The sequence below is a fragment of the Mobula hypostoma genome, chromosome X1, assembly GCF_963921235.1.
Source record: "Mobula hypostoma chromosome X1, sMobHyp1.1, whole genome shotgun sequence".
Classification (NCBI taxonomy): Eukaryota; Metazoa; Chordata; class Chondrichthyes; order Myliobatiformes; family Myliobatidae; genus Mobula; species Mobula hypostoma.
In genome coordinates this window covers 24,417,364-24,431,537 of record NC_086128.1, presented here as the reverse complement: position 1 = coordinate 24,431,537, position 14,174 = coordinate 24,417,364, and the positions used below count along the sequence as shown (strand labels likewise).

Here is a 14,174-nt window from a genome sequence, read left to right as displayed (position 1 = left end):
TGTCAATGTGGAAATGACCACTCTGCGATCCTTGTAGTTTTCCTGTTACACTGTACATTTAGTGACAGTACATTTTTGTACATGGTCAGTCCACAGGTACAGAAAGAGAGGAGGTAGGGTGACCATCGGAAAGGGCAATTAGGTAGTGCAGGAGTCCCCTGTGGCCATTCCCCTCCCTGACAGGCAGGCTGAGTTGAACACTGCCAGGGAGATGGTCTTCCAGGGAAAAACAACAGCAAAAGCCCAGTTTGTGGTGCAAAGTACATGTTGCTGAATAGAGGTGGGGACAGGACTGGGAGAGTGGTAGTGGTGGAGGATTTTATTATAAAGATGTTAAATAGGCATTTCAGTAGATGCAAAAGTGTTTCCAGATTGGTTAGTTGTCCCCGCTCACCCTCCCTCTACCCCTGCCCCAAGTGCTTGGATCAAGGATGTCTTGGAGTGGGCTGCAGGAAATTCTAGAAGGGGTGGATGAAACAGACAGAGGACATGGTACGTATAAGGACCAATGATATTGGCAGGAGAAAGGATAAAGGGATGAGATCCTCCAACATGAGTTTAGGGAGGTAGGATCTCAAAAGTCATAACCTATCTATTGCTTCCAGCACCACGTGCTAGGAGGTATAGGAATGGAAGAGTAGGTCGGATGAATGTGTGCCTGAAAGTGTGATGCCATGGTATGGGCTTCAGATTCCTGGATCATTCGGCTAGCTCCTGGGGAAAGTGGTGCCAGAACAAGCAGGGTGGTCTGCACCTTATCAAGAGTGGGACCAACATACCTGCTGGCACGTTGGATAGCAAAGCCTGGAATACCCTGATTATAATTCAGACTACAGTGTCTGATTCTGGACATCTTGTTTCAGGAATTAAGTAAACATCTGGGAAATGGTGGAGGAAAGAAATGATTGCAGGGATGAGGGACTACGGTTACATGGATAGACTGGAGAACCTTGGATTGTTTTCCTTAAAGGTGGCTGTGGAGATTTGATAAAGGTATGCAAATGAAAGTAAATCTAAAGAATAAATAATAATTCCTTTGTTTTCTAATGCTGAAGCTTTCCCCTCTCACCTTAAATACATGTCGTCTTGCATTTGACATTTCTACCTGGGCAAAAAGGGGTTTGGCTGTCTACCCAGCTTGTGCCTCTCATACTTTGATAAACCTCCATCAAGTCTCCCCTCAGTCTCTGATGCTCCAGAGAAAATTACCCAAGTTTGTCTAATCTCTTTTAATATCTCATACCCTCTAATCCAGGCAGCATCCTAGTAAACCTCTTCTGCATCCTTTTAAAAGCCTCCACTTCCTTCCTGTAATAACTGAACACAATGCCCCACGTATAGTCTAACCAAAGTTTGATACATTAGCAGCATGACTTCCAAACTTTCACTATCATGAGTCCTGCTGGCCCTGCACCTGTATTTGTTCATTGTTGTCTTATCTCGGGTTGTTAAGCCCTCATGCTTTCTGTTTGAACTTGACAAATTTATTTTGACTGGCACAGGGCTTCTGCATAGTGTGATTATTTAAAGTGGTCTCCTGATTAGCACTCATCGTGGGGTCTTTGTGTGTGTTTTGAAAATGATTTGTCTCGTGGTGCTGCTCTGTCAAGTCACCGACGTTCAGTTGGCATTCCGATGAATAAACCCTTATTTCTGGCTCAATATGGGAGTCTGTCGTTCCTCCTCATCTGAGTTCAGTCGTCTCTCAGTGCACGCCGTGACACTCATACTGAAAGGCACAACCATGCCATATGCCTTTTTTACCACCGTTTTTGCGTGGACACTTTCAGAGAGCTATGGACTTGGACTAACTTTATTTCAGATTTACAAGATTTTTAGTTTTTAAAAATCTTACTCAGATGGAGAAGGTCATCTCCATTCTAAACCTACAGTACATTGGACAAACTACTGATTAACAGCCTTGGAACCATTTGCCTGTAATTAGTCTTAATTTTATTGTACTTAACATACAGTGTACTTATACAAAATATATTCATTCACAGAAATAAAGCAATGAATTCTGATCAACAACAAACCTCAAGGTAAAATACCTTCACTGTCCATTCTAACACGATTACACACAATACCTTTTATATGTTAATATTATTGATTAAGTCTGCTACTTTTGCTGTTGCTTGTTGATACACCACACATGATAATATGTTAAAAATATACAATGTCAAAAATACAATTCATTTTCTCTGTCTCACTTTCCCTACTCCTCCTGAAGGCGTCTGTTCATATCATTTATCAGTGGTCGCCTGCCTGACTTTTCTACCAGTGTGGATCTTTAGAGTGAGGTTCATGGCCAAACCCAAGCTATTCTATGTGCCTTACTTTCCATTGGGTGTCATTCAAGAGACACAGAAGGCAGAACCTCGGGCTGCTCTCAGCCACCCAATGCCCCCAACATGTAGCTACGTGCCTTCCCCATATTCCTCGCCTTCACTAGCCTTCTCTTAGCCAATGGTATAGCCATACGCAGTCACATGCTGAAAACTCAGTGTGATCCTTACACTGGAAGTAAGATGGCTCCAAGTTCAAGGCTCAAACAAGGCTTGCATGTGTTTGCTCTTGTTTATGTTGGCCATCTGATTGACAGCCAGCTTCTCTGACTTTCCTGCTGTTTTGGCCATGATCTACCAGTCAGGGGGGAGTGCAATGACTAAATGCCCATGTGACCTCCTGGCACAACTTTTAAGGCACTGATACATTCTGATCGAACCTGCTGTTCCTCATTGAGGAACACATGTAATAGATTCATGTTCAAGAGAAGTCTCAAGCAGTCAGACTTGGCTTGAGTCCCAGCTTCTGTGCTGGAACAACGTCCCTTGTGCATAACACTGACCCGCCAGAATGAAAGTCTTACACCCTCACGGCTTTGGATTTAGACTTAGACTCCAGATCCGCACTATCTTTCTATCTGGGCCCATCCCCAAATCTTTCTGTATAATGTTATGTGTTCATTGAGGTAATTGGTCCAACTCATCCTGTCTGCAACTCATTCTCCATCACATTCTGCAGAAGTTTGGATAGAGGCTTCAGTTAGATCTTTAGCCACAATGATTGGGCTTGAGACCATCACCTTTGCCAGGATGCTGTTTGCACTCATTGCTTATAACCTCCTACACAAGATGGAGAAACCTTTGATCCCATCTCTCTGGTTTGTTTCTGTAAATATATCAGGCTACATATCTGGTGGCACACAATGTTTCTTATGTTGAAGCACATCCAGAAACAGCAACAGTCAGTGTTCTACCAAATGCTGAAAACTCAAAGAGAAGGATTTGTCATTTGACAAAGTTCAGAAAGTGCTTGGTAAACATCAGCAAGTGTCTTGTCTTCACACATTGGTGGTACGGTGCAGGGAACCTTGCTGGGTCGTGTTGTTTCTCATCTTTATTAACAATCTGGATGAAAATATGATAAACTGGATCAGCAAATTTGCGGATGACACCAAGATTGGAGATATAGTGGACAATGAGGAAGGCTATCAAAGCTTTCAGTGGGATCTGAATGAGCCAGAGAAACAGCAGGTGGAATTTAATACAAACAAGTGTGAGGTGTTGCACTTTGGTAGGACCAACCAGGGTAGGTCTTACACAGTGAACGGTAGGGCACTGAGGAGTGTGGCAGAACAGACGGATCTGGGAATACAGGCCTATAATTCCGTAAAAGTAATGTCACAGGTAAATAGGGTCATAAAGAGTGCATTTGGCAGATTAGCCTTCATAAATTAAAGTACTGAGCAGAAGAGTTGTGATGTTATGTTAAAGTTGTATAAGACATTGGTGACGCCTGATTTGGAATATTATATGTAGTTCTAGTCACCTACTTACAGGAAAGATACCAATAAGGTTGAAAGAGTACAGAGAAATATTTACAAGGATGCTGCCAGGACTTGAGGAAAGGTTGAATAGGTTAGGACTTTATGCGAAAGGCAAATGAGGGGTGATTTGAAAGAGGTATATAAAATCATGATGGGTATAGATAGGGTAAATAATCAGGAATTTTCCAGTGAGGTTGGATGGGAATAGAACTAGAGGTCATAGGTTAAGGGTGAAATGTGAAATATTTAAGCAGAAACTGAGGGGGGATCTTCACTCCGTTTGGATCAAACTGCCAGCAGAAGTGGTGGATGAGGGCTTGAATGCAACATTTAAGCAAATGGCCGAATTCTGCTCCTATGTCTTACGTTCTACATGGATGAGAGAATATGGAGTGCTATGGTCCAGGTGCAGGTTGATGGGACTAGGCTAAATAATAGTTGAGCACAGGCTAGGAGGGCCGAAGAGCCTGTTTCTGTGCTATGACCCAATGGCTCTATGACACAGTGCTGTACTTCTGTGCTCTCTTATTCTTTTCCATCAGTTGATTTTTCAGAGCCTTGGCTGCTTTTCTGTCTTCCCTCATTTGCTGGTACTTCCATTTTGGAAGGGTGAGTAAATTCTTGTTCTTTGACAATCGCTTGTCCTCTCTTTCATATGTGGGGGGTGAAGCCTTGATGAGCTCAATCTGGGGAATGCAGCTGGTGGGCACAGCACAATTCCTGTTGGGTAAAGACAGGGAGGGAAAGTCAATCGGATGAGCTCCAGCAGCTTTAGAGCTGATCGGCTGGGACCTCTGCTTTGGCCTTGCTCCATTTCTCTTCTCAGGGTAGATGGAAGGGGTTATGTCTCCAGCAGGCTCTTTCACGTGTTTGCTTTGCTGAAGAGTTTCAGGCACCTGAGTCAGAGAGAAACACTTCCTTATTTTGGTCACTGCATCTTGGTGCGTTCCAACAACTGGGGAGCTTGTTGGACAATTGTTCATGCAGGTGGTGGCAACGAATAGATTGGTGGTTACCTTGACTGCATAGTCCAGCACGCCACCCTTTTCTGGATTGAATGGAAATTTTATTCTCAGCATGGATTTCAGTTGATTGGTAATTTTCTCTGACTGAAATTCTGATGTCTTTCCCTTCACAGACAGTTCTTTGTGATCTGACCATTCTGGAGCATATCCAACCTCAACTTGTCTGGCATAGGTCCGCCCCAGCGGCTGCTTGGTTTGGAGAGAATCTTCAAACCTCCCAGCGGGCAGGGCCCACCCTTGTGTGGTTCTGCCTCGATGGGGGTCATTGGCCTGCACATCTGCCCCTGGTGAAAGCAAACAATGAACTAATCAAACAGTATCCTTGCAACAGGTTACCATTCAAGTGGGCCTGATGGAAATCAACAGTGAGTCCTTGAGTTCATATCATGGCATGCAAACTTTCAAAGAATGGCAAGATCAGTTATCCATGATAATTCTGATCCCTTCCCCCTGGATAATCTACACAATAGTAAGTGTTGTCTTACAGGAATTCTTCTGTACTTTAGCCCTGTAGTGATAACAGACTGTTTTTTCAAGAATAATGATTTAATAATTTTTAACTGGTGCCTCCGCAAGTTGACTAAATCTTACTGTTAAGGATCCGGCCTGAACACTGGGTTGAAGGGCCTCTGCTGGTAGCCCTGGATCACGACAGTCCTTAATTTCTGTTTTCTTTCACCTGGCCATGTGGATTCTGGCCCAGCCCCTTTCCTTTTTGGACTTCCTCCAATTACCTGCTTGTCTCCTCATTTGCACCCACCTGTTTCTAATTTTCACTCATTACCCTGTCCATTTAAACCCCGCCTTGACTAGCATTCTCTGCCAGTTCATCCCAGTTCTGACCTGTGTCATTCTCGCCTGTCATTGCGACTTCTGCCCACCGATTTTGCCTGATTCTGTGTTTTGGATTTTGCCCGTTCTTGGACCTGATTTTTGCCTGTGCGCTCTGGATTGTCTGCCCTCGCCTGACTGTCTTTCCTGGTTAAGACCTCTGCCCGCCATTTCGGATTCGTGCCTGCCTTCTGTTTTTGAAAGACTGTTGCCTTTGTGCTCCCTAATAAATCCTGGTGAAAAGTATTCATTGGTCTGCACTTGAGTCCCACCGGAACCCGACACTTACATACACTTTTGAAAATAATTTATTCCCATTCAATAATGGGGACTAGGCCATTATTATTGTTTTTCTCCACTTGTGCACTCTAAAAAAACTACCTCTGACATCACCCCTATAAAACCCTGGTTAGACCACAGATGGAATATTGTATTCAGTTCTGAAAACCTCATTATGGGAAGGATATGGAAGCTTTAGAGAGGGTGCAGAGGAGATGTACCAGGATGCTGCCTGGATTAGGGAGCATGTCTTATGAGGATAGATTGATTGAGCTTGGGCTTTTCACTTTGGAGCGAAGGAGAATGAAAGGTGATTTGATAGAGGTGTACAAGATAAGAGGCATAGATTGAGTGGGTAGCCAGAGACTTTTCTCCAGGGCAGAAATGGCTAATATGAGGGGTCATATTTATAAAATGTTTGGATGAAAATATGGGTTGATGTCAGAGGTAAGTATTTTTACACAGAGAGTGCCAGGTGCAAGAAACACCCTGCCAGGGGTGGTGGCAGAGTCTGGTATGTTAGGGACATTTGAGAATTTCTTAGGTAGGCACATAGATGACAAAAAAAATGGAGGGCTATGAGAGAGTGAAATGTTAGATTTATCTTGAAGCAGATTAAAAGGTTGGCACAACTGTCAGTCCACCCAGCTACCAGGAGTCACCTGCCACTCATTTCCCTATCATCACCTGCAGCCTATTTAAACCCAGCTCTCATCCACAATCCATGTTCACTCATACAAACCAGCTAGCCTCAGCCAGTTGTCGTCTTGCCTTGCCTTGCCTACTGCTGAATCGTTTCTGTTGCTCTGCTTTTTGGGTCAAGTCTCCTCTACATTTCTTGACAGGATGAGTTGACGGTGATTGACCCAGCAGAGTATACCTGACAGGAGCACACGACCCCGAAGCAGCAAGAAACCTGCTTGTCACTCTCAAACCTGCTTGAACTCTCCATCTCAATAGAGGAACTCTGCACCAGTCAACCTCCTGCCTTGGAGCCCCAGATTCTGGTGCCCAGATATTTTGACAGATCCCCAACCCGATGCTGCAACTTCTTGTCCCAGCGCTTACGCTTTGAGCTTCAGCTATCTCTGTATGTTACAGACCGAGCCAAGATTACCTTTGTCATCTCTCTCTTGATTTGGCGAGCTCTGACCTGGGCCACCCCTAACTGGGACAATAAAACCCCCATTTGCAATAAATATGAGGAATTCACCGAGGAGATGTATCCTGTTTTCAAACATCCAGGCAGTGGAAGGAAGGCAGCAGATGTGATACTTCATCTGTGACAAGACTCACGCTTGTTGCTGGATTACACCATGGAATTCAGGACCCTCATGGCTGGATTGTGGAAGCACTGCTGGCTCATTACCATCACAGCCTCTCGGAGCGCTTGAAAGACAAGCTGTCTACCCAGGAGGTACCACCCACCTCAAAAACCACATGACTTTGGCCCTCCGTATTGACAAGTGTCTTATGGAACGACCCACCAGCTCATCATCCAGAACCCCATTTCTGTTACCAGAACCATTTCAGGCTGCAGGACCCTCAGCGTCAACGCCTCCAGAGCCCAGTTGGTAAGGGAGAGCTCCCTTAACCCCACCAAGAGGTGGAGAAACAACTTGTGTGTTCACTGCAGAGCCGCCGATCTCCCACGCATTAAATACCCACTGTGTCTGGGAAATAGCACTGCCAGGTAGAGACAAGGGTCCTTTTATCTAGTAAGCTCCCTCTGGCCCCCTTATTCCAGCACGATAGTTCAACGCTCTCTCTGTCCATCCTCTGACGGCTCTGTGCACACAGGAGGCTCTGCTGGATTCTGGTGCAGCAGGCAACTTTCTGGACTGGACTCTGTGCACAGCTTGGACTCCCTACTGTGAGCCTATCTCTCACCCCTTCTGTATCACAGCCGTTGGCGGATGTCCCCTGGAGTCTGGGATGGTCGGAGCGTGCACATGGCCGGTGAGCATGAGCATCGCAACTCCATCCTGACTTGCCCAACACTCTTCTCATTCTGGGTTACCCCTGGCTGTCCTCTCAAGCCCTCACTTCACAGTTCATTGCTGAGTTGGGGACCCACCTACCCATAAACTTCGTTGACTTCACCCCAAAAATCAGAGGAAACCCTTAACCTTACCAAGCTTTCACAGGAGTACCATGACCTTGCCATTGCCTTCAGTAAGAGGGAGGCAAGCACCCTGCTGCCTCACAATTGCGTGATCAACCTCCTCTGGGCACCACCCTGCCCTGGGGTCGTCTGTTCTCTCTCTTCCCTCCTGATAAATGACTGCCTCATTGTAGCACTACAGCACGGTTTCGTTTGGCTATCCCAGTCCCCAGCGGGTGCAGGATTCTTCTTTGTAAAAAAGAAAGATAGGTGTCTTCATCTCTGCATTGACTACGGTGGACTTAACAAAATCACCATTAGGAACTATTGCCCTCACCCTTGATGGATAACACATTCGAAACACTCCATAGGGCTCAGATCTTCCCCAAACTGGATCTATGGAGTGTGTACAACCTGATCCGCATCCACCAGGGGGATGAGTGGAAGTCGGTGTTCATAACACCCACTGGCCACTATGAATACCTGGTGATGCCTTTCAGACTTTCCAACAGTTCAGCCATTTCCAAGCCTTCATTAACAAAATCCTCCGAGATATGCAACACAGTTATGTGTTCATCTACCTCAACGACATCGTCATCTTCTCCAAGGACCCCCAAACCACAACTGTCATGCCCATTCTGTCCTTCAGCATCTCCTCAAACCCCAGTCATTTCCTTCCTTTCATCCCAAGGAACCAGAGAAATAACCATGGACCAAAAGAAAGCCATTGAATGACCTTGGCTGCACTCTCTCTAACAGCTACAGCACTTCTTGAGCTTCTTCAACTTCTACCAGCAGTTCATCAGAAACTACAGCCAAATCACTGCTCCCCTCACCTCCCTCACCAAGTCACACACCTCATGGATGACTTGGTCTGGAGCCGTATACCACGCTTTCCAGGAGCTCATGAGGTGCTTCACCATTGCCCCAGTTCTCTGCCATCTGAACCTCTCTAGACATTTTGTGGTAGAGCTGGACGCATCACGTGCACTGGTGCCATCCTCTCCCAGCGAGGAACAGATGGGAAGACACACCCTGCATCTTCCTCTCACGCAAGTTCAACTCTACAAAGGGCCATAATGGAGTAGCAGACAGGGAGCTATTCGCCATTAAATGGGCCTTGGAGGAATGGAGACATTGGCTGATGGGAAACACTGAGCCCTTCCTGATCTGGACTGACCACCAGAACCTCATATCCAGACAACTGACCCACCAACTCAACCCATGTCAGGCTCGCTGGGCCCTCTTCTTTGAGCAACACAACTTCATCTCCTGCCAACCCAGCTCCAAGGACACTAAGGCAGACGCCCTGTCATAACAGTTCAACACAGCTGAAACAGAGATCGAACCTTAGTCCATCATTTCATCCTCACAGCTCCTCGCCCTGATCACTTGGATCTTGAGAACTAGATCTGTCAGGCCCTACAGCACAAGCCTTCCCTGGCTGACACACCTGACAACTGCATGTATGTGCCAGCAGCTGTGTGCTCTAAGGCACTCCAGTGGGCCCACTCCTCACCAGCCATCCAGGCACAAGATGGACCCTGGATTTTCTGCAACACTAGTTCTGGTGGCCCACCATGATTGCAGATTTTTGTCAGTTTGTTGCTGTCTGCCCACAATGTGCCCAGTCCAATTCCTCCAACCAGTGGCCCTCTGGGCTCTTGCACTCTGTGCCAGTCCCTCAACACTCATGGTCCCACATCGCCATGGATTTCATCACTGGTTTGCCATCTTGCCCATGGTGGTCATGACAGTGGTGGTCTGGTTCTCCAAGGCAGCTCACTTCATTGGCTCCCCAAGCTTCTGTCAGCTGCTGAGACAGTGAACCTGGTTCTCCAACATGTAGTTCACCTCTATGGCTTCCCTCAGGACATTGTGTCAGACTGGGTCCCACAATTCATTTCCCGCTTCTGGCAAGCCTTCTGCTCCCTCCTCTGCACCTCACTGAGTTTGTCCTCTGGTTACCATCTGGAGACCAATGGACAGTCAGAAAAAAACTCATCAAGTGGAGAAGTTTCTGTGATGCTTCACTGCCTCTAACCCTTCCATATAGAAGAAGTATCTGCTCTGGGCCAAACTGTTCCCACAATCTACACACAATACCTCCTCTGCCATGGGTATATCACCCTTTGAAGTGTTCATGGCTACCAACCTCTGTTGTTCCCCATGGAGGAACCAATGTGGAGGGCCCTGGTTCACCAATACCAGAATACTTAGAAGAGGACACAGAGGGACATCCTAGCTGCTAACTGCACCCACTGCCTCCTGGCTAACCACTGTCAGCACCCAGCCAGTCAACTCCAGCCTGGGGACCATATCTGGCTGTCTACCCGAGATCTGTCCCTGCACATTGCCTCCTGCAAGCTCTCGCCCCAATTCATTGGTCCCTTCAAGATTACCCATCACATCAGTATAGTCATTTACCATCTCTGGCTGCCCCTGTCCCTCAGGATCACACCTACCTTCCACGTGCCCTGCCTCAAGACCATTGTCCATGGACCACTCGACCCACCTGAGCCTGAACCTCTGGAACCAACAATGGTGGAAGGTGCTCCAGTATACAGGGTTCACCCATTGACGGATTCACGGCGTTGTGGATGGGGTGTGCAGTACCTGGCCGACTGGGAAGGGTACAGCCTGAAGGTGAGGTTTTGGGTGCCATCCTGTTTTATCTCAGATCCATTGCTCATCGAGGTGTTCCACTCGACCCATCTGGATCGTTCTGGGCCTTCGGGTGCTGGCCCTAGGACAGGGTGTGGGGTCGTGACAGGCTTGCACATGCAGGCACCTCCCAGTCTCCACCCTACTAACAGGAGTCCCCTACCACTCGTTTCCAAATCATCACCTGGAGCCCATATAAACCCAACTCTCATGAACAGCCCTTGTTCGCTGATCACCTCAAATACGAGGTGGTGAGTGCTCGAGTGTAAATAACGTAGCTGTTGGTTGGAGTTGGATCAAAGGACTGATCCTACTGTTGGGAGTTACATTCAGGCAGGAAGGGAGGTAGAGATGGCAGGAAGTGACCGAGAAGATGGACGTAGCAAATGGGAGGTGGTATTGGGTGATAGCAGTTGTACGGAGGAAGGTGAATAGCGGTTTTCTTGGAAATGGAAATGGAGGATTGCAGTGGCTTATTGTCCAGTGATGAAGGCAAATAGACGGGATTTAAATAAAAAAAGGAAGGAAGAGTTTTGTTGAGTTTTGAATGTGGACCTGTTTCTGATATCAATCTAATTAGACTAACTAACGATTTGGAAAAAAGTATTAGGAAATATTATGGGCACAAAATCTTTCAGATGGGGCACTGGCTTCGTTTCTTTGCGGGAATGGGACCCGCTCTCGGGGTATCACAACTGGCCGCTATGCGATATACCATGGACGTGGCCTAGAAGACTAGCACGCCTTTGGGGTTACAGGATTTCGTGGCTTTTGAGGCGGGCAGACTTGAGGTCGGTGCCTCCGCAGGTGTGTCGTGGGAGTACACAGAAGATTGAAAGCAGCTAGCTGGCTGCTGGCTGTGTGCCCAGAGACCAGAGTTCTTTGGGCACAGAGCTCGGTAAAAGCAACGCAACAGACTTTTAACATCGTAAATCAGCGAGTTGTTTTGTTATGTCTCCCCTCTCACTGTGAAATGGGGACATTGCTTTTTCCTTTATTAGGGAGAGAGGGAGACTGTGCTATGTCGAATTACCGGGTGAACAAGTAGTCTTTGGGGTACTGCAAGTCTGTGCCTTTATTGATGCTTTGCTGCATGCTTGAGTGCTTGGTGGGGGATGCTGATGCTTTTTTGCTGGTGGGGGGGGTCGTTGATTTGCTGCTGCTTACACGCGGGAGGGAGGGGAGCTGGGGGGAAACTTTGGGGTTCTAACATTTTAACTGTCATTCATTCTTTGGGGCACTGTTTTCGTGGATGGTTGTGAAGAAACAGAATTTCAGGATGTATATTGTATACATTTCTCTGACATTAAATGTACCTTTGAAACCTTTAAGATGGTTGCTATCATTTTAGCCTTGGAATGGATCGAAGAAGTATACCCTGATTATGTACTCTTGTGCTCTGATTAATTCTCAGTCTTAACATCTATTAAAACAGGCATTGTTCTTGAGATTGGGGAACATCTGTTGAGGCTGCAGGGTCTGGGCTTGTATATACATTTCTCATGGCTCCCTGCCCATGTTGGGGGTGAATGAAACAAGGTGGCAGACATTCTTTTCAAGTAATCACTTAAAATTAAGGATGTAAATGTAGTAGTGCCCTTGCATAAGGGGGAGATGAAAGCCATAATAAATAAGTCTATTCAATCATTGTGGCAACAAAGTTGGGAGAAGGAAAAGGAAGGATGACATTTATATAAAATTCAGAGGATGTTGAAAACTCATCTGGGAGATGGGTATAAAAGAAGGGAAGAAGTTATACTCACATTTATGTATCGGACATACTAGGTTGAATAATTCCCTGTTCAGAATGAATATGCATGATACGAGCATTTGTAGGGAGTGCACATGTCTAGAAACAGTGCAGCATACATTGTTTGAATGGAATTGTTATGAAGTGCAAAGAAAACATCTAATTGCTAAATTGAGATCTTTGGGACAGACACATGGAACATTTGTTAGGATATCATTGTCATTGTAATGAATAGAAGTGCGTATTTGACTTTCTGAAAATCATTAAGCTTTTCAATATTATTTGAATATTTTTGGGGGTGGAATTTATTGGGTATACTTCCTGTCTCTTTTCTCCACGTTCCAACTCAGTAGGTGATGGTAATGCACTTTATGTTGGTCTGCCGACCACCATTAAACTTTACAAGAAGAACATTTCTTGTTCTCTCAAACAAACCAAATGGCCTCAACCAGTTGTTCCTAGCCTTCAGTTATCTTGTTGCCTTGTTGTGTTAAGTAACCGTTCTCTCTTGTTTTGTGGCCCGTTGTGGCTTGTTATTTTGCACTTTATTAGTAAAATGCAAAATTGCATCAAATTGCATTTGATAAGGTACCCCATGCAAGGCTTATTGAGAAAGTAAGGAGGCATGGGATCCAAGGGGACCTTGCTTTGTGGATCCAGAACTGGCTTGCCCACAGAAGGCAAAGAGTGGTTGTAGATGGGTCATATTCTGCATGGAGGTCGGTGACCAGTAGTGTGCCTCAGGGATCTGTTCTGGGACCTCTTCTCTTTGTGATTTTTATAAATAACCTGGATGAGGAAGGGGAGGGATGGGTTAGTAAATTTGCAGATGACTCAAAAGTTGGGAGTGTTGTGGCTAGTGTGGAGGGCTGTCAGAGGTTACAGCAGGACATTGATAGGATGCAAAACTGGGCTGAGAAGTGGCAGATGGAGTTCAACCCAGATAAGTGTGAAGTGGTTTATTTTGGTAGGTCAAATATGATGGCAAAATATAGCATTAATGGTAAGACTCTTGGCAATGTGGAGGATCAGAGGGATCTTGGGGTCAGAGTCCTTAGGACACTCAAAGCTGCTGCGCAGGTTGACTCTGTGGTTAAGAAGGTATACGGTGTATTGGCCTTCATCAACGTGGGATTGAGTTTCAGAGCCAAGAGGTAATGTTACAGCTATATAGGACCCTGGTCGGACCCCACTTGGAGTACTGTGTTCAGTTCTGGTCACCTCACTACAAGAAGGATGTGGAAACTACAGAAAGGGTGCGGAGGAGATTGACAAGTATGTTGCCTGGATTGGGAAGCAAGCCTTGTGAGAATAGGTTGAGTGATCTCGGCCTTTTTTCCTTGGAGCAATGGAGGATGAGAGGTGACCTGATAGAGTTGTATAAGATGATGAGAGGCATTGATCGTGTGGCTAGTCAGAGGCCTTTTCCCAGGGCTGAAATGGCGAACATGAGAGGGCACAGTTTTAAGGTGCTTGGAAGTAAGTACAGAGGAGATGTTGGGGTAAGTTTTTTATGCAGAGAGTGGTGAGTGTGTGGAATGGGCTGCCGGTGATGGTGGTGGAGGTGGATATGATAGGGTCTTTTAAGAGACTCCTGGATAGGTACATGGAGCTTAGAAAAATAGAAGGCTGTGGGTAACCCTAGGTAATTTCTAAAGTAAGCATGTGTTCAGCGCAGCATTGTGGGCCGAA

General features: G+C 46.1%; 1 protein-coding gene across 1 annotated transcript in view; it reads right to left on the bottom strand.

Moving 5' to 3' along the window:
- Nucleotides 1-1,941: 1,941 nt before the first annotated feature.
- LOC134340347 (ankyrin repeat domain-containing protein 33B-like) overlaps nucleotides 1,942-14,174 on the bottom strand; it is a 58,723-nt gene continuing 46,490 nt past the window's right edge. Inside the window, exon 5 of the mRNA XM_063037483.1 lies at nucleotides 1,942-5,138. Coding sequence (XP_062893553.1) covers nucleotides 4,324-5,138 — 815 coding nt within the window. The 3' untranslated portion in view covers nucleotides 1,942-4,323. The remainder of the gene's footprint in view (nucleotides 5,139-14,174) is intronic.